Source organism: Colletotrichum costaricense, assembly GCF_030867565.1.
Source record: "Colletotrichum costaricense strain IMI 309622 chromosome Unknown Scaffold_25.1, whole genome shotgun sequence".
In the NCBI taxonomy this organism is placed as follows: domain Eukaryota; kingdom Fungi; phylum Ascomycota; class Sordariomycetes; order Glomerellales; family Glomerellaceae; genus Colletotrichum; species Colletotrichum costaricense.
Window position 1 is genome coordinate 370,966 of NW_026848254.1, and position 24,671 is coordinate 395,636.

The window sequence follows — 24,671 nt, forward strand, 5'->3', positions numbered from 1 at the left end:
GCTGCCTTACCTCTCGAAAGAAACGCAGATCATATCAAAGACATGTGAAAATACACTTCCCTCCCCAAGCAAATGCCCGAATATCACGTCTCTGATGTCACTCGTGCCACCCTGACATGCCGCCGTTCTCAACAGCTTCATCGTCAGGTGCTGCAATACGCTTGATATCTCCCGGCTTGCTCCGCAAGTACCCAGATTTGCATGGCTTTCTGCAGACGAGACCTCAGCACAGGTCCGGACTGCGATCTGTAGCTTACCACCTTACCTGACACCCTCTGCAAGGCGTCACCGGTACACCTACCTATCAGAAGCGCTCAGAGTCGCGCCTCCTGTCAGACAGCGCCAGCCCCATCCGTCGCGGCTGAGACACCCAACAATCCGACCCCGCGTCTCAGAGACGCCGTCCCCGAGTCACAGAGGAGAGCCTGACAGGAAGTGAAGGTATCTTGGATCTCTTAGGGTGTCGTGGCATTCCACTTCTTGCGCTGGGTCAGGCAGAGTTGCTGTTTTTATGTAGCTCCCAGTGCTTCCGTATGACTGCCGGCGCTGGGAGATGGATGGGCAGCTCGGGAGGCGCTGCTCTGCAATAGCCAGGTGGAAAGTCGTTGAGTACAACCCCGATTGAAGCAGAGCTGTTGTGGTAGATGGTACGTATCGCACGTAGGTCGTGATATTTGGTAGGCAAAAGTTGACCGTAAGATGGATTGTATAGGTACTCTCAACCTCTGAATGAAGTGAAATTCATATTCGCAGCCGCGAGCGATGAATGTGCTCTATAATGAATCATTCCATTGGTCCTATCACGACTTGGTTCATGTGTGGAAATGGCGGGCATCACGATTGTTTGAACCGCCTTCGTTCACTTCCTCATATCCCTTCATTTACCTGACGACTCCCCTATGAGGTTTCGTAAACTAGCAGCAGCTTGACTTTGGCCGTCAGAATGATCAGGTTTGACTTGAAGAAGCCATGCCTCTTCATTCATCGTTTGGTAGCTTGGATATCTACAACTATTCCACGGCTGGTCTGGTGGTGAGCATCCAAGTTCGATGGAATCGTCATGTCAGCCAGGAACGAGACGAAGTCGGATTTGCCATGGAAGCTGAGGTTGCGCGTCGACCCTCGTCAATGCTTTCGACCACCCGCTGACTCTGCTGTTGGCGATAGTACTGCATACGATCAGGAATGGTTGCCTTCGATTCCTTCAAGTGCTTGTCAAGTTCCTCATCTTCGTCTGAGGTGCTGGCATCGCCTGAATCCATGTAATCCTTTGCTTTCCAGTATCGTTTCCCATGAATATACTCTTCATCGTACAAATCACTCTCGTTGCCCATGAGATTGAAATGTTGCAGAGCCGCTTGGAGTTCCCGTTCTTTCTTCTCCGAAGGGCCGGCGTTGGCATCATCCTGGCGTAGTTCGACTCTGCCAGGGCCCGTCTGGTAGGAGAGACCCGATGCTTCTAGGCCTCTCCGTTGCTCTTCCGGCACCCAAGAAACATGGGAAATAATCCATGCGTTAAAGTGAGAAGTGTTTGGTTGGAGGAGGTAGTCGTAGGAGCGCTCCAAATCTTCCCGTACAGGTCGATAATGGTCTAGCCAGTGACGTGAAACGTATCTCAGGAATGCCCGATGAGGATTGTTGCGACACTCTTTGAGATAAACGCTCGCTTCGTGATGATCCAAGATAGTCTCATTGAATGGCTCCGCTAACTGGATCAAATTGATGTAGTCAGCGCAAAGTTGAAGCATGTACATATTTGCATCCGCCAGACTGATTGAATGTTGCCATTGCGAGACAAGCTCCAAGCTTCCCGATTTCTGCCTGTCTTGGTCTGTGGCTAGAGAATGCCTTTTCCATCGGAAAACCATCTTGAAATCGAGCTCGCTGTCTCTATCCAGAAGGAATTGGCGGGCTGTCTGGTGGACTAGATATATTTTCTGATTGCGAATTCTGACAAAATGGCCGCAAATTTGCCGTAGATGATTTACGAACGGCCTGTGCACAAAACTTTGCAGCTCTTGCAAATTAGAAACCGTTCGCATCTGCGTTGCTGGCTGTCGGTTGATGATAGTGTGATTCGCCTCAGGCCAGAGGGAAGCAGCCGTCATACCTCGTCTTTCGATATTTGTCAGCTTCGGCGTAAGGTTTGTTGATCCCATTATGCTTCCGTTTCTAGTGATGACTCTTCGTTTCGTACTCTCCTTCACTGGTCTGACTGCGGAAGATGAGGAGTTTGATGATAAGACCATCGTGGCCCTGGCAGTTCCAGGCTTTTGGAAGGTCTCGAGCTCTGACACCTTCTGCTGACCGAGCTGTTCCGCAGAGAGTCTCAATTCTGAGTGGTTCAAAGCTCGTTTTGACTCTTTTGTATCTGGCTGTTGGTGGTGGTCTTGATTGACTTCCACAGCTCCGCATAACTCATCTAAAGTCAATGGGCGAACGGCGGCAAGGATGAGTAGTAAAACCTTTCTAGTCTTCAAAGGTGATGCTCGACCGGACAAAAGCTTTTCGTAAACGTCTTCGAGCTTGGTAGTGGCCAAGATGGCTTCGATCTGATCCATTGAAATTCCGTCCACTTCAGCTTCTTTTACGATGTTCAAGACCAAAGACACCCAGAGGAAAGTGTAATCGGCATTGCTGATAAGCCGCTTTTTCAGTCGATCAAGAATTTCGGTAGACAATTCTGACTGCTGACCAAGATCTGAAACTTTCGATATCACGAATTGAGCGATATCCTTCGCAACGGAGACACTCTCTTCCTCGGCACTAAGCCTGAAACTGCAACCATTCTTGCTGTACTGTGAGACAATGTTAAGATTACCGTTACCCGACCGGAGTCCGAACCTGCGTTCGACTGAGTTGAGCGGTCGGCTTAGGAGAACGATTTTACAAGCTGGCCTCGATTCGACGGTCAATTCTTTGCGAGACTGGAAGAAGTCCGCCAGAGCTTTGACGAGCTCGTCCAAGGACTTCTCTTCGCACTCATCTAGACCATCTAGTATAAACACCATCCTTTTTGTGTTTACATCATCCATTGTCGCTAGCAGAATAGACCAAAGTGTGGGAAAGCGATTGAAACTACTCTTCGGCATGCTGAGGTATTTGGCCAAGGCATGATGCATTACCCGACTTTGTTTGGAGAGTAGCTGGTGAAGGACCGCCGAAACAGCTGACGAAGCATTGTCCTGGTTTTCTAGTCCTTCCTTGAAGAAGAAGTAGCAGACATGGGTGTGGAGATGTGCGCTGAAGGTTCGTTTTTGGAAAAAGTCGACGAGATACTTCGCTACTACCGACTTTCCACAGCCAGCATCGGCTGAGATCCATAGAAGGGCTGAGCCTGGTACCGAGTCCCATAGAGTCCATATCTCATGTGAAGTAACCCACTCGCAAGTCTTGGGTATCGGATCGTCGATCTGGTCAAGATGGTATTCGTATTCTGAGTTCAGTTCCCTTACACAATCGATTGCTGCCGGCAGATCGAACCCTCGGGTTCCATTAGTCGATGTGTCGATGGCCAATGGCATTTGTCGTTAGTTATACTCACGAACATCACTTCTTGACCCCAATGTTCCCACCGCCTCGCGAATAGCTAGAGAAGCAGCCTTGTATCTTGAGTCTTCTGGTGACGGAAACTTGCAGATGGCTGAGTGGTTGGCGTTCGAGGCAATGTGTAATTCTTTAGGCCAGTTCAATATGGCCGATTCCTTCTCGACGACCTGAAGTCTTCTTGTCAGTTTCCACCTACAATGCATGGTAGGGAGGCTTCTGATGTCTGGCTTACCACCATACCTTGCAATTTAACCCCTTCATGCGCAAATTCTCATAGAAGCTTCTAACTTCGAAGTTATCCCCACGAGCTGCGAATGACTCGGATATGCGCCTCAGAAACTTTGAATCGACCTTCAAACTGCTCGATAATTTGCTATTGGTTGTGTATCCAAGTGTACTAGCTTTGACAATGAGAGTGCCGATTTCGTCCCATGCGGCCAGGCTGGAGCCACGATGCGGTGTACCGAAGAAAACCACACCGCAGATATGGTCCAATATACAGGAGTAGTGGCGACGTTGCTCATGGGCCATTATTACGGCCTGAAACAGTCAGCAAAAGGTTTTACGCGATTTGGGAAGGCCGCGAAATCCTGCGAAATGTGACATAGGAAATGAGGAGAGAGGATAGGGTAAGAGAAAGACACTGCGTATACTTGTTTGAAAACCAGACCCCCAAGACTATGGCAAATGAAAACAATACGGCGCTGTTTTTCTTCTTCGCTTGTACGCTGGGCTTTTAGTGCCCAAAGCAATTCGGAGGCAAAGTCTGGTATCTCTGATTCGGATCGACTGAAATAGGTCTTGGAGTTGTAGCCGAATGTCAAAATTCGTGCCGTGGGCATGTCTTTTGGCAGGCATGAAGAGTCGCTCAGCCACTGCAGTCTCGTATCGGCATGCATCCATGTCTCTTCGCGGTGACCATTGAGCCCGTGAATAGCTACAATGTCCACGCATCCTGTCCTGTCCGACGGCTGCGGGACGAGGATCTTAAGGCCGTAACAATCTTGTTTCCTCGCAGCGGCTTGTGCAATGCGTCTACCCAGATCTCGTGTAGAGTCGATATCTCGCCTCGATGATGCGTTCAAGTTGCTCCGAAGATCGTCCTCTGTCGTTCCCGCAGTGTCCTCGGGGTGCGGACTACTCGTCTGAAAATCGGTGCCAGCATCTGGATGAGTGTCGTTGTTTTCGGGAGAGGACTTGTTAGACTTGAACAGTGCCGATACCCGCGATCTGAGGCCCATGATCAGAAAATCAGCAAGAAGTATGATTATTTGCGACTCTGGTAGAGCATCGCTCTGAAGAGGAATCAAAAAATGTGACCAGGCTGAAGTTCGGCTACAAAAAAGGAACCAACAAACTGCCCGCTTGGGGTGTCTTTGCACCGCCCAGGGCAACACGGTGCAGGAGCGAAGCTAAACCCCCTGTCGCATAATTTTATTACATGGCGTTGAGAGCCTGCCGAGAGTATTGCCTGCTGCGGTTGCCTCAGTGTTGAGTGACATTATGGCGAGGAGGAGGAGGAGGAACCAGGCACGTTTAAGGCAGGCTGGGCAGGCGCTTATCCTGTCATTTCTGCATGGGCGGCAAGCCCAGCCACCCAATCATAACGTTCCATACAATGACGATTAGACAGGCTTTGATACTTGACACCGACGAATTGAGTGGGTGGTGTCATTTCGGTCTGAGTACATGGAGGATGGCTGAGTCCAAGGCCCATGAGCTTTAGCCATATCGATCTCGAGGTATACTCACAGTTGCGCATCGATGGCGAGGTGATTGTTGTCGATACTGAAGTAGTTATACACAACCAACTGAGGTTGAACCGAAAGCCGACAGTAACAACTCTGATGAGCAGAAATTAGCAGTTCAAAATGATGAATCTGAACAGAACCAACTTGAAGTGCCACATGACAGCGATGTCCTCATTTATGTACCTAAGGTGGCCAAAAGCCGCTACCTGTAATCGTGTTCGTTCCTCGTTATCCCTAGATGCTCTATCAACGGGATGTCAAGCATGAGCCAGCCTTCTGATCAACCCAACGCCGGATGCCCAGTTCTTATCCAAGTTACGCCATGCATCCAATGCTATCGAACCGGTGTTGCAATGAAGATCAAGAAAAAAGGGGTATTTCATCAAACCGCAAAACCAAGTTGATCTCGCTCATCGTCCACAAGTCGTCCCCATTCCAGTAGTAGCCGAAACATGTAGATACGCATGTCTTCTCTCCGGAGCGCTTTGCGGCTCCACGCCCTGCCTTCTTCCGCAATGGCCTCTGCTCGCCTCTTGCCTTCCGTGTCAATTCCAAAGTACGAAAGGAGATCCCACAGCTCGTGGAGTCGCACATCGACCGGGACGTAGTGACGCCACCCGTGGACCCTCTCGTTGAACCAAGTCCGGAAGAGGCCGGAGCGGTATACGAGACTCTTGCTGCGGAGGAAGGGGATGAAGCGCCCGCTGAATCCCGCGCCGTCGAGGTCCATCAGGTGTGCGTACTTCCAATGGTCGGTGAAGGGGACCTGGGACTTGTCGGGTGAGTCCTGGCCGATGCCCCAGAAGGTGTCCTTTTCGCTTTGGCAGTCCTCTCGGTGACACTTGGTCCATCTGCTCACGAAGCCAACATCAAAATTTGGCAGATCATCCGGTCCCAAGACCAGTGTCCGACCATCCTGTTGGAGTTTGGTAACCCTCATAATCGAATTTGCAGCTTGGACGAACCGAGCCCTGAGGAAACCCTGCCACGAGCCCCAGGCTGCATACCCATCCGACGATGACCCCCTCCAGAACATGGTGTTCTTCTTTTTACTCCATTCCATGTCCTCTTTCTCATCGTACGCGGCCTTGTCATCGTAATTCCAAGGCGAAGGCACCAATATATCAGCAAACCCCGACGTTCTGCTTTGACTGAACACGGGAAACGCATCTCTGGTGAAAAGGGCCGGCGCCGGAGACAATAGAAATCCGTGAAGGTATGCCAAGTCCGGCTGGTGGCAGAGGTCTGTAGCTGAGGTCCAGTTCGAGACGACGGGGTTCTCGAGCGCCTCAAAGACGCGGATAGCATGCGGCAGGAGACATCCACGGCACGCCTCTTTGCGGCTCCACCATCTCGTGTTCCGGGCGGCCGAGTCAGGCGGACAGGTTGGAGCAACAAAGTCGTAGTAGTTTTGATCTCGGATGCGGTCTTCGAAGAAGGGTGACCGCTGCTCGGGTCCCTTAACAGCATCGTCGTCACCCCAAACTGCTGACTTGGATCTGTCAAACGTCTTTCGATCATCCGAATTGAGGAGCTTCGTCCTCGATTCCAAGCCAACGCCGTGAAGTTCAGACATGTCTTCGAAAGGGATCGCCACGCGAGGCTCGTCGTTCAGGTTGATGGCAAGGTCCATGTCGGGGAGATGCTCGGCAAAGTCCTCAATCATGTTCTTCATAGAGGTCATCATCCACATGTGGGATCCAGGCGTACCGGGAGCCACGTTGACCTTTCCCCCACGAATCCGAATGCCTCCAATGCCAAGCCACGGTATCTCCAAGGAATGCTTGGTACGATCTCGCAGGACCTTCGGCTCAACGCCCCAAAACGGGAGTAAATCGTCGTTTATCTGGCTGAAATCGTCGATGATGGGCGAACCGTTGGCGACAGCGTACTCGTACCACTTATCAAAGTTGGGAGGTGGTGCCACACCATAACGCTGTTGATATTCTTTCGCCGCGACCTCGAGGGTGGAGCTCTGATTCGCTCTCGCGATCCAGGCGTCGGATTTGGTATTGGCCGCAGAGAGAAGATCAGGGAAGGATAGAGTATCGGTGGAGTTAAAGTCCGGGTAAAAGATAAGGTAGGTTCCGCAGAGGACGCCAACCAGGACGACGTACCACATCAAGAGAAACCTAATGAGCCGTGGATCTCCCGACGAAGATCCAGAAGCGCTGGCGATATCCTTCTCGTATCGCAAAAGGAGGCCGACGCCGACTATCGTAAGACCACTAGCTATCATGTAGGGCAGAGAGCCGTCCATGGGTAGCGCGGTTTGCAGCATGCGGACGAGCTGATGGGCATAAACGCCTGAAGCAGTGACAATCATGCCCAACGTGCTAGGATGCATGTCACTCATGACATAAAATCCCAATATCAGCCCCAGCGACGCCACTGTGCTGTCCGTCAGTAGATCTCTGATTTCGACAAAGTGAAGTCCAAACGCCCAACGGGTGTTTCGAGCGTTATGGAGGGAGAAACAGGCAAGCAAAGCCAGAACACCTGCGGACCCTAGAAAGAGTTTTGACACGAATCCCCAAGCCTGCGGTGCATCATCCACAGTGTCCTGCCGCCATTTCCACAGGTAAAACAGCAGCAGCGCATCCAAAATGACAGTAACGACCTGGGCTATGGGGATCTGTCTCTCCCACCGAAGAAAGCCTGCTGGACATATTGCGCCGGCCGACTGTGTTGACAGGGCGAGAGTGGCCCTCGTGGCGCAGGCCCAAGCGATGGCGATGACGAAGTAGCGCAAGTGAGCAACATTACAGCAGCGTCGAGATCGAGCTTGGTCACCATTGTGTTGTTGGAGTCGTATGGTGGAGGGAGAAAACGTTGTGTAAAGGACGACAAGAGCTGGGAGGAATACCTGTGCGCGGCGTGTTAGTTCTTCGCGGCCATGGGAATTCTTCAGCATTGCGACAGCTCTCGGTCTACGAACCTCGAAGCTCTCCCAAGAGCAGTGAATCGTGCGGATAGTGCGCCAAAAGAGCAGCGATCGCAGTACGATAGCGCATCCTAGGAAGAAATAGGGCGACAACAAGAACCGAGGGTTGCGCGCGACATCGATGCCAGCTTGGAGTCGTTTTCGCCAGTCATTTTTCGAGGTTGAAAAGGTTGCCAGTTGATACCCGCTGCTGGTTGCACTTTTCCAGGGCGAGATCTGTCTGCACCATATCGCAATGAGTAGACCGGACTCGAAGAGGGTCAAGATGGAGAAGTGCATTGGCCGCTCTGCTTGGTGTTAGTAATTGTCGTCCATGCAATGGTTATGTCGCAATCTGTAAGCAAGGCGAGGTAGAGAGAGTCCGTGGGTTTACTGACCAAAAGCAGCGCTGCTGTTAAACCGTGAGGATATCCATGCTGTGCATGCAAGTAGTAGAATACTTGGAACGGAGTTAATGTCAGCAATGTCACTGGCGCCAATCCAAATACAATTAGGCGAGACATGGGAGAAATTGTGTCAAAAAGCTGCAGGTTTTGAGACTTTTTCTGATGCCATCTGAGACCGCATAGCAGGTAGAAGGTACACATAGTGCAACAAGGAATGAGGGCGTTTACTCACCAAGCCGCCAAGATGCCATGTCTCTTCAGCGGGGCCGCCATCGGCCTTTGTCAACTTGCCCTACCCAGCGCCGGCTTGGCAAGCAGAGAGACGTCGACTCCAGATGTAACGGGATAAATTGATGACGGGGAAGTGATCTGGGATGCGCGAAGAAGAACCAAAGAAGAATGCCAAAAGGATCATGCTACTGTGAAGTAAGCAAAGTCCAATGCGACCATGACGTTCCTTGGTCTAATTCCTACACTCCGAGGCAAACAGGACTTTGCTTTAGTGTGGTGTCGCGGCGCGCGCCTATGAAAAGGATGGAAGCGGCAGGCAAGGTGACAAGACAACCCAAGGGGAGGTAAGTACTTGTAGGTAGGTAAGCTGACGGAGGAATTTAAGGCTAAAGCAAGGTCAAAGCTGAACCAAGCCAAGATCAGAAATAGAGAAATGGAAGAGAGGGAACAAGGACAAAGACGGGGGGGAATGGGGGAAGAAGGAATAGAAGAAACATGCAAGACAAGGCCGGCTCGAGGATAGTGCTTTCTGAAGAATGGCTAGCGTACGCCCGACACACACACGAGTGACAAACAGAGACGTCCACCCGATGGGATACTTCGATACGGAGACTATCAGGTAATACTAAGGTATCTGGTATCTTGGGGCAATGGGGGGCCTGCTTGGCTGCAGTCGCTACTGTCGCTACACACACCCAAGACGTATCGAATGAGGCACTTACTTGCTGTGATTGCTGTGTAAGGTAATTACAGAGAGGTAGGTAAGGTAGGTAACACGAGGCAAACAAGCAGACGGGAAGGGAAGCAAGCAACCACCATGGCACCAACGACGACTGCCAAGTGCCAAACCTTTCCTCTTTCTCACCCTTTAGTTAGAACTCGGGAACTTGGAGGGGCTGGGAGAGTCCATCCAGCGTTTGCTGTGCCTTCTTTCTATCTCTGACCAAGGTACGGGCCAATCATGTTCTAGCGGGCCTCCCGTCCAGTACGGCGTAGCATTCTACCGTCATTGTGCCGTACAGCCGGTCCACACACGAGGGTGCACCAAGAACCTTGGTTGGAAGCTGCAAATCCCCGTCTGGTACGGAGTAGGTAGTAGTCTCTCCGACTCTCTGGCCCGTATCGTGTTGGACACTGGTCCATGGTCCATGGTCGTCCAAGGAACGTGGTGTTGGACGCGACGGGTTGGGATGCTTATGGGCCTTGGCCTGGGCCTGGGCCTGGACCTGTGTTGTCGCTTCGCTACAGAGACTGCGTACAAACGGGGCCGTTGGTATACTGGGGTTGAAGAACACGAAGAAGTCGTACGGAGTATGGAGTACCAGGGGGAAAAAACGGGAAACACAAACAGACGAAAGCATGGCGTCATGGGCGCAGCTTTCTGTAACGGTTGATGTGGCTTTCCCGGGAACGGGATGCGTAAGTACTTAGGTCCGTACCTTACCTTAGCTGACGGGTTCATCAAGCCATGCCCAAGTAATTGGAACCGGCAGAGAGAATAGGAATAGGAGACGAATCCTTACTTCGTACGCCTTACTCCTGACTTCGATCCGGAGGGATGCTTTCTGCACGGCCACAGTCGTACGTGTACCTCGTACCGCACATATTGGTCATTGGTGAAAGCGGCTGTGGTTGTGTGTGGAGAAAAAAGAACGGAATCATTGCGACTCATGGACAATGCTTGCCCTCCGGCTCCATCCCTCGACATTCCGATCTGCGGGCCCGGTGGACCTGACCTTCAATGCTGCCATTTTTTCCTCATCTTTTTGGACCAGAAATCCGGAGCCGTAGTTTTGGGAGAATACAAGAGACGGAAAGGAATGCTAGTACTCCGTACGGCTGGCAAGATTGAGATGAACGACGTTGGCCAGAGTTCGGATGTCATGAGCGCAAAGGGTGGAAGGACGAAACTCCAAGAACTCACCATTCATTTGCTGATACAAACACGAGTTCCTGGTACTTTTGCAACTTGCACGGACACCCAGAAACTCAACTTCTCAACCAATGTCGTGCGGAGAAATCAAGTCATTAATCCTTCTGCCTATTTCAATTACCGTGGTACCCCTAGCTGTCATCGGCTTTCCGCGTCGATCATGCACAAGGAAACCTTCCTCTTCCTCGCCAGCCAACGGCACCGCAAAGCTTATTGTCGTCCAATTCTAAGCCGCATCTTTCCCATGTGAGATATACACCATACCTTACCGTCCGATACGGTAAGACGAAGGAAGCCTCACATTTCAGCCACATGTCAGCTCCTGACCTCGTCTTGTCCCATGCCGGTCTCTTGCTCTCATCGGGAGCATCAAATCTGTGAATACCACCTTATTCGGCCATCACAAATAGTGTCGACATCCTGTCAAGTCACGCTGCAATCATCGAAATCCACCAATGGACGCTCAAATCATTCATGACACTGCCATTGATTCATTCAGCCCAAGATTGATCCCCTCTGGTCTATGGTATTCACTTTTTGTCTTTTGACCCAACGTCAACATGCAAATATGACTTTTTTCTTGCTCTCTCTTGACCTCCCATTCCTGCCGAGAAAACCCTCATGTGCTGCCATCACTGGCATGTCATTTAAGCGCGCTGCCGTTGTCTAGGAGCAGCGCGAATGATGTCGTCTACGCGGAGAAGAAGCTACTGTGTGTTAGTCATTCATCCCAGACATCATCTCTCAATCAACACCAAAGGCGTTGCTAGGCGGGTATGGCACGTACCTCTGCTGCCTCACTGGCAGACGAAACAACCGCTCTCTTCAGCTTGTAACTCTCAACGACACCCAAGTCGCGCATGTCGGTGATACCACCACCGGGCGACAGCAGGTCCAAACCATAATTCGTCATGCCGTCGTAAATCGCCTTTCTCAGACGGGCCACAAGCTCGCCAGAGTCGAGACCTGCGTTGTCGGCCAAAATGGTGGGCAGCTGGCGCAGCGCAGTCGCAAAGCTGCTGACAGCCATCTGCTTCTTGCCCTCAACGCGAGTGGCGGCACCCTCGACAGCCTTGGCCATAACCATCTCAGCACATCCACCACCCAGAGTGGTCCATGGCTCCTTCACCGTCTGTGACAGGACGGCAAGCGCGTCGTGCAGACTGCGCTCTGCCTCGTCCAGAAGCTGATCTGTGGCACCACGCAGCACAATGGTGCATGCCTCGCCAGCAGCGACACCAGAGAACTTGATCAAGGTGTCCTCGCCAATGATGACCTCCTCAATAAGCTCGCATTGTCCCAACTTGACCTGGTCGGGGTGGTCAAAAGTTGAGGCAATCTCACCGCCCGTCACCAACGCCAATCTCTCAATACCATCAAAATCGGCGTGCTCGATAGACATGATGCCGGCGTCCGTGAAAAGCTGCTCGGGCCAGTTGTAGATGAGTTGTCTGTTGATGAAGCAGTTGATGCCGTGCGACTTAATCTTCTCCACCTTTGCCTTCATCTTCTCCTTCTCGGCCTTCTCGAGGTCGGCCAGCTTGCTCGTCGTTGACACCTTGACGCGAGCGCCAAAGATCTTGATCTTGTCTGTGTCCATAGAGGTGTTGGCGACCAGGATCTTGGCCTTCTCGAGGCGCTTGGGCTGGTTGACACCAATTTTCTTGTCGAGAATGAAACCCTCGTCGAGGTACGAGTCGCTCAACTTGCCACCGGCCTTCTTGATGATTTGGATATGGCTCAGGTCGGAGGAGTTCTTGAGTCGCAGCACGGCATCGCAGGCGAGCTTGGAGAAATGGTCGCGGTCCTGGGCCAGGACCTTGGAGCTGAGGGTTGTGCGGGCAATGGCCTGCAGGTCTTTTCTGAATGCCTCGGGAGTGTTGCTGCGGTCGACGGCTGACTCCTTCAGGGCCTTGAGGGCGGCCTGGCTTGCTATCCGGTATCCCTCGATAATGGTCTGGGGGTGGATCTTCTTGTCGACGAGCTTCTCAGCTTCGCGCAGAAGCTCCGCCGCAAGGACGGCAACGGAGGTGGTACCATCACCGACTTCATCGTCCTGGACCTTGGAGATGTTGACCAGCACCTTGGCCGCCGCGTTGTCGAGGGCAATGGACTTCAGAATGGTAGCGCCGTCGTTCGTGACCATGATCTCGCCAGTCGATCTGGACGTTTGTCAGCCATGTCAGTGGATCAAGGCGGTAAATGGGGGGTTATTGAATTTGGCGGGGTTCAACTTACGCAGACTGCAGAATCTTGTCCATACCCTTGGGGCCGAGAGTGCTCTTGACGAGGTCACCGACGGCGATGGCGCCAACGAAGGCGGAGAGACGGGCATTCTCTCCCTTCTCCTCGGTAGTTCCGTCCTCGAAGATTTGTGTCGGGCTGAAGGACGACTGGAGGGGCACCCATTTGTTAGCATCTTGAGTCACATCCAAGGGGGTATGGGTGTTTGAGACGAACCATGGTGAATGTGTATTATGCAGACACTCTGTATCGAAAGTCGAATCGGTGACTGGGTGGGTGGGGGGAAAGCAAAGTATCTGGGTTGTACAATCCTCAGCCTTGGGAGAGCTTCACCGAGAAAATCGTCGTAGAAAATTTGGGGGGGTTCAGCCTGGCGAAGTGGGGTGTGCTGGGCAGGAGCTTCCAGGCAGTGTGGTCAGCGAAGCAGAGCTGCTGTGGTGTTTCTACAGACGTCCACTGTAGCAATTACTAGTGGTCAGTGCGCGCTCATGGCAGCAATGGGCACCTGGCGGGGTACTTCTTTTGGCGGGAGCTTCTCTGGGCGGTGAGAGACGTGACCCTGAAGCAGCCCGATTGGGAAAGTGTACCTGACGGTGACGGCCGGCAGAATCCACACGTGACTCTCCTAGAGGTGGCTGTTGCGACGAGGTATCGAAGTACCTTGCCCAAGGCCCCAGGCAGTAGCGAGGGGCTTTCTCGGGACCGGAACAACCGAATAATCCAGCCCACACGAATGTGCCATATCACCAAAAACTTTCCAAAACGAGGTCCAAATTGTGTGCGCGATAGTTGTTTGGTCCCCTTTGCCACCCCCTGTAGAACTCCCCTTCAAGACGTGAAATCCATTCAGTCGATAAGCCGCTAGCATCCAAATCTCCAGAGCCGTTTCGTAGAGTTTGCACCGAATTTGCCCTGCACCCAGAGCCACATTGAAGCGCTCCGCAAGCCGCAAACCCTCACAAAAAAACCGAGAAAATCGCGGGGCACTTTTCAACCACTGGAAAGCCACCCCAACCCCACTCTATTTGGCACCTCTTTTTTTCCTTCCCACCACAGAAAGGCCATCGCAACGCTTCCTCGCCGAGAGACACGCACCCCCTTCCCCTTCCGTCCCCCGATCCGAAGAATTCACAACCGCCAAACCTCGACTGTTGACTGATCCAGTCGTCGCAATCATGGCGCCTTCTTTCGACCATCTGCGCGAGGCAGATCTCGACGACGACGAGTACGATGAGGAGGAGATCGACATCTCCGACCTGCGCGAGAAGTACGAGGTTCAGCTGGAGCAGGGATACGACACCTTCGTGGTCATCGATGGCCTTCCCGAAGTCAATGAGGACCAGAAGCCCAAGCTGGTCAAGTTCTTGCTGAAGAAGCTGAACTCTGTTGGAAAGACGAGAGAGGATCTGATTTACATGCCCATGGGCGACAATGGAAAGTCGCTGAGGTACGTTTGGTCTAGTGGATCCCCGTCTCGGATCTGACCCAGAGAGATGGAGATCGCGCTCGAGACAAGACAGCGATGCTGACGATGACCGCTCAGATTTGCCTTTGTCGAGTACTCCTCCCCCAGCGAAGCCGCCGCTGCCGTTCGTGGACTCGACCAGGTCCCTCTCGACAAGAAGCACACCCTCCGCGTCAACAAGCTCACCGATGTCGACCGCTACGGCCGCGAAGGCAAGGTCCACGAGGAGTACACCCCGCCTCACATTGAGGAGTTCACCGAGACCGAGCACCTGAGATCATTCATGAAGGACCCTAGCGGACGTGGAAGAGACCAGTTCGCCATGTACCGCGGCGACACCGTTGGCGTCTTCTGGAACAACGAGAAGGACGTCCCCGAGAACGTTGTTGACCGTCAAAACTGGACAGACAGCTTCATCCGCTGGTCACCACAGGGAACCTACCTCACCTCGGTCCACGCCCAGGGTGTTCAGACTTGGGGTGGCCCGTCATGGTCAAGGCAGAAGCGTTTCCCTCACCCCTTTGTCACCTTTGTCGACTGGTCTCCTTCCGAGAAGTACCTGGTGACATGGTCTGCTCGCCCCATCTCCATCCCCGACGAGGGCCACCCGGCCTTGTCTGTCGATGATGATGGCAAGAACTACGTTATCTGGAGTGTCGAGTCTGGCAAGCCCATTCGTTCCTTCGCCAACCTGGATATGGAGGGTATGGACGAGGCGAAGCAGCGCAAGCTGCTCTGGCCCGCTTTCAAGTGGTCCGCCGATGACAAGTACGTCGCGCGTCTCAACTACCAGACCGGTATCTCCGTCTACGAGCTCCCCCGCATGAACCTCCTCGACAAGACTTCCATCAAGATCGAGGGTATCATGGAGTTCGACTGGGCCCCGGCTAGCGTCCAAAGAGATGGTATCAAGACATATGAGCAGCTTCTTACCTACTGGACACCCGAAATTGGCAGCAACCCCGCCAAGGTTGGTCTTATGAGCATCCCCAGCAAGGAGGTTGTCCGTCAACTGCCCCTCTTCAGCGTCTCTGACGCCAAGCTCCACTGGCAATCCGATGCCTCATACCTCTGCGTCAAGGTCGATCGTCACTCCAAGTCCAAGAAGTCCCAGGCCACCACTCTCGAGATCTTCCGCATCAAGGAGAAGGGCGTTCCCGTCGAGGTTGTCGACACCATCAAGGACACAGTCATTAACTTTGCCTGGGAGCCCAAGGGTGACAGATTCGTCATCATCACGACAACGGAACCCGTCGGCGCTGTCGCCGTCGCCCCCAAGACCTCCGTCTCCTTCTTCTGCCCCGAGAAGGCCAAGGGCAACGTCGTTGGTAACTTCAAGCACCTCCGCACCCTGGAGAAGAAGAACAGCAACGCCATCTACTGGTCCCCCCGCGGTAGATTCGTCGTTATCGCCACCGTCCACAACCAGCAGAGCTCCGACCTTGACTTCTTCGACCTCGACTTTGAGGGTGAGAAGCCCGAGTCAGACAAGGACCTGACCGCCAACCTCCAGCTCATGAACACTGGCGACCACTATGGTGTCACCGACATTGAGTGGGACCCCTCAGGACGTTTCGTCGCCACCTGGGCCTCCGCCTGGAAGCACTCTGTATGTGGTCATGCTTTTTTCCTGACCAAATGAACGCAATTACTAACGAAACGGACTATAGATGGAAAACGGATACCACATCTACGACTTCAAGGGTGAGGCTCTCCGCGAGGAGCCCGTCGAGAAGTTCAAGCAGCTCGCGTGGCGCCCTCGCCCCCCGACGCTGCTCACCAAGGAGGAGCAGAAGCAGATCCGCAAAAACCTGCGCGAGTACAGTCGCGTCTTCGAGCAGGAGGATATGGACCGTGGTGCCTCTGCCGACCGCGAGGTCGTCGAGGCCCGCCGTCGCCAGCTCGCCGAGTGGGTTGCCTGGCGCGAGTCCATCGAGGAGGAGGTCGCCGAGGAGCGCAAGGACCTCGGCCTGCCCTTGGACATTGTCGCCTACCTCCTCTCCCAGAAGACGCAGGCCAGCGAGGGCGAGGAGCAGATCATTGAGGAGATTGTGGAGGAGGTTCTCGAGGAGACGGAGGAGATTGTCAACTAAAAGGGTTAGTTAAGGCAAGAGATGACACATGAAGAGGTTGGGTGATTTTTTTCGTTGTGTTTTTTAGATGAGGACGGAAGCAAACCAGCCATCGTCCGCCCACAAGTTGTCGTCGCAGTTCCTGGAAAAAGTAGCCAAAAAGGGGGCCATGATGAGGAGTGAAAAGTCTAAAGGGGGCCCGTCACAACAAGCCTTTCCCAGTTGTTTTCCCATTTGGGCGGTTAGGTGAGGTTGAGGCATCTGCACAGGAAGGTTAATTCACGGATTTGAAGACACGTATTGCATGACGCTCGTGAGTGCAGCTGAAGTCAAGCTGTTCATGATGTCTATCGTGACTAAATGTTTGGGGGTATCTCGGTGATGGCATACACGACGATACAGCCCAAGGTATCCTGCTTGATATGCGAGATGGACGATACTCTTGTAGAGCCAATGGTAATCGAACGTCACATAACATCGAAGTATATCTTAGCTCAGATGAAGTCTTTGACAAGTCATATTCGCCTTGTGAAAGACCTTGATAGTCCTTGTAAAGCTACGTCACAGTAGTTGTCACGATTGTCTCACTGTCTTGATGGACCATAGACGCAGATTTAAGTTGTAATACTAGCACACATGGGTTCTTCTACAATACGACTATGATACGAATGGGATATCAAAGAGGTGATCGACACCTCTGGGGAAAAAATAAGCCATGAACCCCGCCCGGTTCAAGAAATGAAAGCAAGATGCGGATCGCTAGCGACGCCAGAAAATGTTTGATGCTAAACCCCAACCCCTGGGTCGTCTGTCTTACGGGGTAAACGACGCGCCCCTACACGACGACGGTGTAGAACCAATACAGGTTACATCCTCTATCCGGGATCGTCTCTCGTCCCAGCAGAAACATGAACATTGTTTTATCCGCAGGGAAAGCCGGGCCTGCCACGTTCCGCATGGTCAAGTTCCTCGGCGCCCAGCGTCTGTATATCTACATGCCACAATAAGAATGTCTGTCTTTGCCCATGAGGATGCTCGCGCACTGCGAAACTTCCAGGCGACAGATGAGAATATATGTATCCCGTACAGGTAAAGAGACGAAAAAACAAAAACAAAAAGGGTTGCTACAAAAAACCAGCTCCCACAGGTAATGTCCATCGCGCCGCAGACGCCGGTTGCTCTTTATACACGCCCACTAGTAGACAGCTTGCAGCCGACTGCCTTATGTGAGCTGAGTTGAGTGCTGTTGGTTTTCCGTTGTATGTGCGATTGCCTCCGATGGAAGGGCCGGTACGACACCGGCCCAGGAGATTAGATATAAACAGTTAGGATCATGTCGTATTTTTCCAAAGCCGAAATATTCATCAAGCGTAAAAGAACTTTTCAATACGAGACCGTTCGGAACAGACTAGGCTTTGCCCGCTTCCCGAACGGATCGCATCCACTGGTCTTCGGCACCATCGTCGCCAACTACAGCCTTACGGCCATCCTTGTTGGCGCTGCTTTCGACCAGCTTCTTGGCTTCTCCAGCCGACTTGGCGCCAAGGAGTGCCATTTCGTGACGCATGAGCGTGGCCACAGCTGCTCGCACCAAGACCGCATCGCCCTCAAAGACGTAGACGTCCCACAGACGAGCGGCTTCGTCCATAGCCAGATGTGTGGTTCCGAGTCCCATGAAGAAGTTGCCGAGGTAGAAATCTGCGTCACCCTCGGAAATATCTTTGGTCAGGTGCTCGTGAAGACGTGGAGCCTTGACGCTCAAAGTCTGCATCACGAGGTTGTAGGCTGAAGCCTTCGCACCGGGATCTTCTGAGTAAAAGCTCAGAGGCAACGGGCGGTTCAGGACGTTGGCCAGGGCGATAAATGTTGCGGACGGCGAGGGAAGGTTCAGTAACAGAAGGGCGGCGACGGTCTGCGAAGGGAGTTAGTTCATGATAGCACCCCAAACGATGTTTGTGAGACTTGAGATGGACTTACGTTGCAGCCCTTGACGTAGCCGATATCGCTCCGGTACAGCGCATAGGCGAACAGGACGTCAACGAGGCTCTGGTGAAGTGGCCCGCCGACTTGGAAAATTCGAAGATCCTGCCATGTGTGTTCGGCCACGTCTTTGCGGATAGCTGACAGCCATGCGGCTCTCTGGATATCCTCCGAATCGCCCTTGCCAGCCTTGACTCGCTCCTCGAGCTCCTGGGACCGGCCGAGGGCGGCCTTGTAGGACTTTTCCGACAGGCCAAGTTCGTTGCCAATGGCCCTGGACCAGACCTGACCTCTGCTGCGCGGAGCGATTCCCTTCCACCACAGCTCACGGGTGCGACGTTCGCGGATTGCGTCGGTCCATCTCGGAATGATGTCGTCCTCCCAAATATGCATCAAGCTGTCGACCTTCAGATCGCGTGAAGATTTCCGCGCGAGACGCGAAGCCTCACGGCGGCGATCTGCCTCGGCGCTGCGTGCCATCATCTTCTTATATTCACGCAGATGACGCTTCTCTTCCGCGGGATCCTTGGGAGGAAGCCATGATGGTCTGGTGCGACTGAGCACAGCCTCCTTTTCCTTGGAAACTGGGAGTGGGTCGATCATGATGTTGGTTTGACTCCGGAGTGAAGGAAGTTCGGGAAGAGCGGACTTGACGCGGGGCTTCTGGGCGTGTTGTTCGAGAGATTTGCCATTCCACGTGTGACGTCCTGTAGGGTTGGCATTTTCAGCGGCCTTTTCACGCACATAATCCGAGTGCTCCTCGAGCTTCTCCGTCAAGTCCTTGGCATCGGCATTGAGTTCTGCCAGTGCGAGATTCCAGCTTCTTGCCCGAGTCTTGAGCGGTTCAGGGCCACGTTCGCCAATCGAGGACAGAGCAGTGTCGGACTTCCACGACGGTGAACGCAGGCATCCCGTCTCAACTGGGATTGGAGATGTTCCGTTGCCAACACTGCGAACACGTTCCTTTGGCGGCCGGTTAGGAGATGCTCCAGAGGAAGTTGGCCTACTCGGCGTCCGCTCAAGCTTGGGTCGAGGAGAGATGGGAACATTGTCGAGAATAAGGCCGTCGGGAATGTCGTCCGTGTCATCCTCGTCGCACTCTTTTTCCAACTCAAATGTGGATTTTCTGTCTTGGTTCGACTGCCAGCTGCCCCGACGCGGTTTCAGGGGTACATTGGGGTCTCTCGGCAATAGTGAGAAGTTCGGGCTCGGGCTGCGGTTCTTGCGAGGGAATTGAAGGGAAGTCGTCGAGTGGCTCGCGAAACCTCGAGGGTTTACCGGGTTCACCGGGCTTCGACGGGGATCGGGAAGGCGGCCAGCGCTTGGGCTGCGGCGGTTGAGAACGTGGCTGTCGGTCTTCAAGCTCAAGAAAGGGGGTCGAGAGGAACCGCGAGAGTGGGGAGCGAGGTCTGCCGTGGGACCTGAGCTTCTAGGCTTCGCGAGGTCTCGTGTCACCGGCGGAGAGCGGGAATGGGGTGGTTTCCATGACGGAGGGCGGAAGTCGTTGGCGTAGGATCTCGAGTAAGGTTGAGAGGGCTTCGAATGGGGCTCGCGAACGCGTTGTGTGTCGTAATGAGAAGCATCGTCATCTAGACCGATTTCTTCAAAATGGCTAACGTCGTCCAGGACGCTATTGTCGTCGGAATGGAAGGACTTGAAGGAAGAGGACTTTGACGACTTTGAGGACGTCATACCTGGCGGTGAACCTGGACTGGGACCCGCGAGATCAACGTCTTGATGCCCGTATATCATCATTGCATCGCCGAGTATCGAGGAGAAGGGAAAGGAAGGAAACGAAAGGGAGGAAGAGAAAACAAGACAAAAAGCTTGTTTGGCGGTATCTCTGGTCGAGATTGTCGTGGCCAGGCCTTGGAAGGACGGGGCAACAGTCCAGAATAGGGTGGATGGTGGAGGGCCCCTTGGGCAGGTTGCTTGGGAGTCGGGACCTGGGTCTGGGTGCGGGTTGGTGGAGCAAGGGAAATGGACCAGGCTATGCTGTAATGAATGCTGGGATCTGGGCGTTGGAACCTTGAGGTGGGAGAGTGGTTGCGGGTTGCGCGGGTGGTTCGCAAGGCGCAATTATGCGTAGCGGGCAATCCCTGGCTCAGGGCTTGGCTGGTGCTTGGTCGTCTTGTCTTTCTGACGAGGGATGATGAGACGAGACGAAGGCAGACTGTCTGTGGGGAGGGACCCCTTGATGCTCAGCGTGTACGAAAGCCCAGGTGAAGTGTCTCGAAATGGCTGGGATAGTGACGGCGGGGTGGCCGGTTGTCAAGGTCACAGGACGTGTTGTATGGACAGCACGCAGTGATGGGAGTATGCGTCGATAATCAGGACAAAATGGGATGATGGCAGCCGAAAGCGTTGACCTTGGGTCCGGTTATTGATATTGTACGGGACTTGTTGTATAGTATGATACGTGATGGAAGAATGTGCGTGTTGGCGATTGTTGGTGCGGTGCGGGCGAGTGAACGAATGTACGGGTACGGATAGAGGAAACAGCGATGTAAAGTCCGTGAACGGCGACAATCTAGCGGTAAGAAGAGCGGTAACAGTTACTGGCGCGGTATGTCGAGGTCTAAGGTATGGATGCGTTGTTGGCAAGGTGAGGTAGCGAGCGACGGCATGTAATAGTGTATGAAGACCCGGACAATAATGCAGAGGTGTCAATTGATAGGCACGGACGGGATAGGGCTGGAGGAGTGAGTGAAACGAAAGGGATCCAAAGAATACTAAGGCAAGGTAAAAGTAGCGAGCGTGGGATGATGGATGGGATGCCAGAGGAGACTCGAGGTAGGTAGATGACGAGCCGAGTCCAAGACTTTCGAAATGGCAAAGGATACTCCGTAGTGAGAGAAAAAAAAACAGATGACGGGAGATGAGGAGGGGTGAAGACGCAATGGGCAATTGGGTAGAGCCGAAATGACGGCAGATTGGAGAGAGCAAGCAAATGAGCGGCAAATCAACGATGAGTTGAGCTATGCATACAGCAGACAAGAGTGAAGTGAGCAGGGACAGGGAAGACAGCGGACGAGACAGGACGAACAACCTTCCGGCGGTGTTGTCGAAGAAAAAACCAGGGCAAAACGGGGCAAAAGGGGGGGAGGGAAAACAGGATCCGATGCAGATGCCAATGGGGAAGAATCAAGGAGAGAGAGAGAGAGAGGGACGGGATAGGGATCATGGATGGGAGGAGTTTGAAGAGACACGGAGACTCGCGGTTGAGGGAGAGCCTGAGAGGTGGTGGACGTGGAGAAGATTTTCTTCCCCTTTCTGATTGGGGGCGGAGATGTCGGCGGTACCTGGAGGGGACGTACCTTTTCTCCCCCTTCCTTCCTCACTTCCCGCAATGCAAAGGTCTCTCCTTCCAGGTATTCTGTACGGCAGGTACTTACCTTGAGGTACTATCTGTGAGGTATCTCGACAGGTTCTATTTCCACATCGGGTACGTACTCTGCTAGTGGTCAAAACGACTGCAGAGCGCAATGTCCGTGGTGCATGTACACAACACTAACATGTTCTATGAGAGAATACTCCTTCCATGAATCCCAGAAATCCTGACTCCCACCAGCGTGATAAACAAGAGTTGCAATCATGATCTCAGTTTATGCAGGCGGCAGATTGGACGAATGCAGGCTGTGTCAAAGTGGGTGTGCTGGCCCTGGATCATCACTGCAGCCATCCAGCTGGGAAACCGAAGAAAAGAACAGGCTCTCTGGCTGCAGAACCTCGCGCGAAACATGGCACCGCCAGGGGACACACACACACACACAGTCAGTCACAGTCACGCACCAGCACTCGACCTCACTGTGAAGTCGCATGGGAGGGTGGGAGGTTAATCCTGGACCTTGAACCACTCAGAGGCCGCCATGGCAACGGGGAGACAATGTCCTTGATCCACCCGGACATTGTCAAATATCAGCATGCAGACGGCAGCCGTGGTCTGGCCCGACGTCCAGCATTACCTTACTCGAGTGAGCTCTGGGAGATCGAGCTTCTGACATTGAGAGAATATGCACTGCCAAAATTGGCCAGCTGTGCGCAGGCTGTCAATCCAACTGTCGGTCTGCACTCTGCAGAGTGCAACAATCAAAAGGAAATGGAAAGGAAATGCTGTAGACAGTGGCCAGATGAGTCGAGACCTCCAAATCCGCCCACAGCTGCAGATGTAATCCTCGCTTAGGTACAAGATCGCAAGTACCGCCCACCGGGGACTCCACCCACGTCAATCTGGCTCGGGTCCTCAAGGATACCTCCCCCCGTGTACCTCCACCTCTCGCGACTCAGTCACTCGCCAGAGTCGACAAGACGCACACCATTTGCACCAGTAACAACGCATTTACGGCACCCACAAGTCTCTCAACCGTCAAAAAAGCTGTCGGGTTCCTGCCTGCTCGCCCTGCCCATCGCCGCCTGTCCAGCTGTGATTGTCACCACACTTCAGCTGAGATCAACGGCCCGGCGTCGAACCAGGCCCGGGTTTACTATCGACCGCCCGCTCACTGCCTCACTCGGACCCATCGGAGGTCCGATCCACTCACCTCCCGTCTCCAGTGTCATTTCCCGTCCCCTCACTCACTCTCACTGCACCTGAGACTCTGGGTGACTGCTTACTCTCACGTCGCAAGTGCCGCTCCCATCCACACTCTCACTCACTGGCCACTGCCACACGCACACTCATGTCACTCACAGTCCACTCCTCTGTGACATGACACTGAGTTCATGCACGTCTTCCTCCCTTCTCGGGTGCTTACCTAACAAAACCTCAGACGATGGTCGAGCACCGTCAGACTCACCACGAACTGGAGGGCACGTCAATTGAAACGCCCCGGCCGTTTCTGATTGTTTCTCGCGCTGAGGACTTTGGAGGCCTGCCGTCATTGCACATCATCCAACTAACCTTATCCTGTGATGCGACGGTTCCTCGAACACGCCTCTTTTCTTCTTCCTCTCACAATTGTTCAATGCTGCCGCATTTCATCTTATCCGAACAGTGAGTCCGCAACGCGAGACGTAGGTTGCCCTCACCATCGGTATCGTCCATCTGGATCGACTACTCATTCGCGTCTGATACGACCTTGGGCATAAAGTAACCGCCGCGATGACCTCAGTAAGCGCCTGCACCAAACACGACCAATCGCCATGACGGCATCATTTCCTCGGCTCACTCTCGTTAAGGTAACTTCTCGTCCTCAACCTCTTCCAGTATATCTTTGCAGTGTCAGTGCACTTGGCTCTGGTCATCCGAAGCAATGGCACATGATTATTCTTGCCATCTGTCCCGGGCACAATGACGTCCAGCCAGCCGCAGCACCTTCATCCCATCTTCACGACCCGAGTCATCCTCACCCGCCCTTATCTTTTCTTGGTAACGTAGGGTCAAAACATTATGAAGCACGGCCTATCACATGCTGAGAAGACCCGCGAACATGGCTGTCGGCGACCTCGGGGTCATCATCAACACCAACGTTTCTGAAGCTCCTGAAGTTCCTGGGTTCTGGCCCCAGCCTCCTCAGAAACAGTTGAATGAAAGCTACCTATGCTGACAGTACCCAAGCTTCTCGGCAAGTGCCTTCCAATGGTGTCGATAAGCGCTGCACCAACCCGAGCCAGGCGCAACGCCGTTGAAAGGGTTACTGCAGACCGCCAGCGCTTATCCGTACTTGGTTCTATGGAAATCGCCGCTAGAGCTGCCGGCATCGCGCTTCCCCATCAGGCTTAAGAAAAAAGTTGTGTTGGTTTCTCAAGTCTTTCACATTGCGGTGGCTGAAAACCACTACCGACCGAGCTCCCAAGACGCGAATGTCAAGGCGTCTCTAACGACTAGCGGGACACGTTCTCTGCATATGCCAGCTGTCCTCCGTGACGTTGCTGATGCATGCAGGGCAATGGGCTAGACACATCACCACGAGCTGTCAGAGTCGGCCACCGAAACTTGCATTGGCAGGAAGCGGCGCCTTCGTTGAGGAATTCAATCCATCTCTCATGTTTCTGGTGAACAACGAATCAGCCTACATCTTCGCCATATTCCAGAGCAGTTTGGAGTGTTTCAGAGTATCCCGCAGCATCAGCATTGATAACTATTGGCCTTGGTCGAGGACCTACTTCATGGCCGT

General features: G+C 53.3%; 6 protein-coding genes across 6 annotated transcripts; 1 reads left to right on the plus strand and 5 right to left on the minus strand.

Annotated features, from left to right (window-relative positions):
* Window positions 1-1,058: 1,058 nt before the first annotated feature.
* CCOS01_15728 (ankyrin repeat protein) lies at window positions 1,059-4,790 on the minus strand (the record flags this gene model as incomplete). Its single annotated transcript, XM_060463866.1, has 4 exons — window positions 1,059-3,484; window positions 3,545-3,716; window positions 3,790-4,089; window positions 4,203-4,790. The coding sequence occupies 4 exons, from the start codon at window positions 4,788-4,790 to the stop codon at window positions 1,059-1,061; spliced, it is 3,486 nt and encodes a 1,161-aa protein (XP_060305621.1).
* Window positions 4,791-5,682: 892 nt separating this feature from the next.
* CCOS01_15729 (uncharacterized protein) lies at window positions 5,683-8,903 on the minus strand (the record flags this gene model as incomplete). The annotated part of the gene is made up of 4 exons (XM_060463867.1): window positions 5,683-8,166; window positions 8,239-8,531; window positions 8,622-8,683; window positions 8,863-8,903. The coding sequence occupies 4 exons, from the start codon at window positions 8,901-8,903 to the stop codon at window positions 5,683-5,685; spliced, it is 2,880 nt and encodes a 959-aa protein (XP_060305622.1).
* A 917-nt stretch (window positions 8,904-9,820) lies between these two features.
* Window positions 9,821-10,222, minus strand: CCOS01_15730 (uncharacterized protein; the record flags this gene model as incomplete). The annotated part of the gene is made up of 1 exon (XM_060463868.1): window positions 9,821-10,222. One exon carries the CDS (start codon window positions 10,220-10,222, stop codon window positions 9,821-9,823), a length of 402 nt encoding a protein of 133 aa, XP_060305623.1.
* A 1,219-nt stretch (window positions 10,223-11,441) lies between these two features.
* CCOS01_15731 (T-complex protein 1) lies at window positions 11,442-13,257 on the minus strand (the record flags this gene model as incomplete). Its single annotated transcript, XM_060463869.1, has 4 exons — window positions 11,442-11,501; window positions 11,582-12,956; window positions 13,033-13,187; window positions 13,255-13,257. The coding sequence occupies 4 exons, from the start codon at window positions 13,255-13,257 to the stop codon at window positions 11,442-11,444; spliced, it is 1,593 nt and encodes a 530-aa protein (XP_060305624.1).
* Window positions 13,258-14,213: 956 nt separating this feature from the next.
* CCOS01_15732 (eukaryotic translation initiation factor eIF2A) lies at window positions 14,214-16,596 on the plus strand (the record flags this gene model as incomplete). Its single annotated transcript, XM_060463870.1, has 3 exons — window positions 14,214-14,485; window positions 14,582-16,112; window positions 16,174-16,596. 3 exons carry the CDS (start codon window positions 14,214-14,216, stop codon window positions 16,594-16,596), a joined length of 2,226 nt encoding a protein of 741 aa, XP_060305625.1.
* A 1,387-nt stretch (window positions 16,597-17,983) lies between these two features.
* On the minus strand, window positions 17,984-20,508 carry CCOS01_15733 (TBC domain-containing protein; the record flags this gene model as incomplete). Its single annotated transcript, XM_060463871.1, has 2 exons — window positions 17,984-18,487; window positions 18,553-20,508. Coding segments are annotated over 2 exons (2,460 nt in total), but the record flags the coding sequence as incomplete, so codon positions are not given.
* Window positions 20,509-24,671: the final 4,163 nt, after the last annotated feature.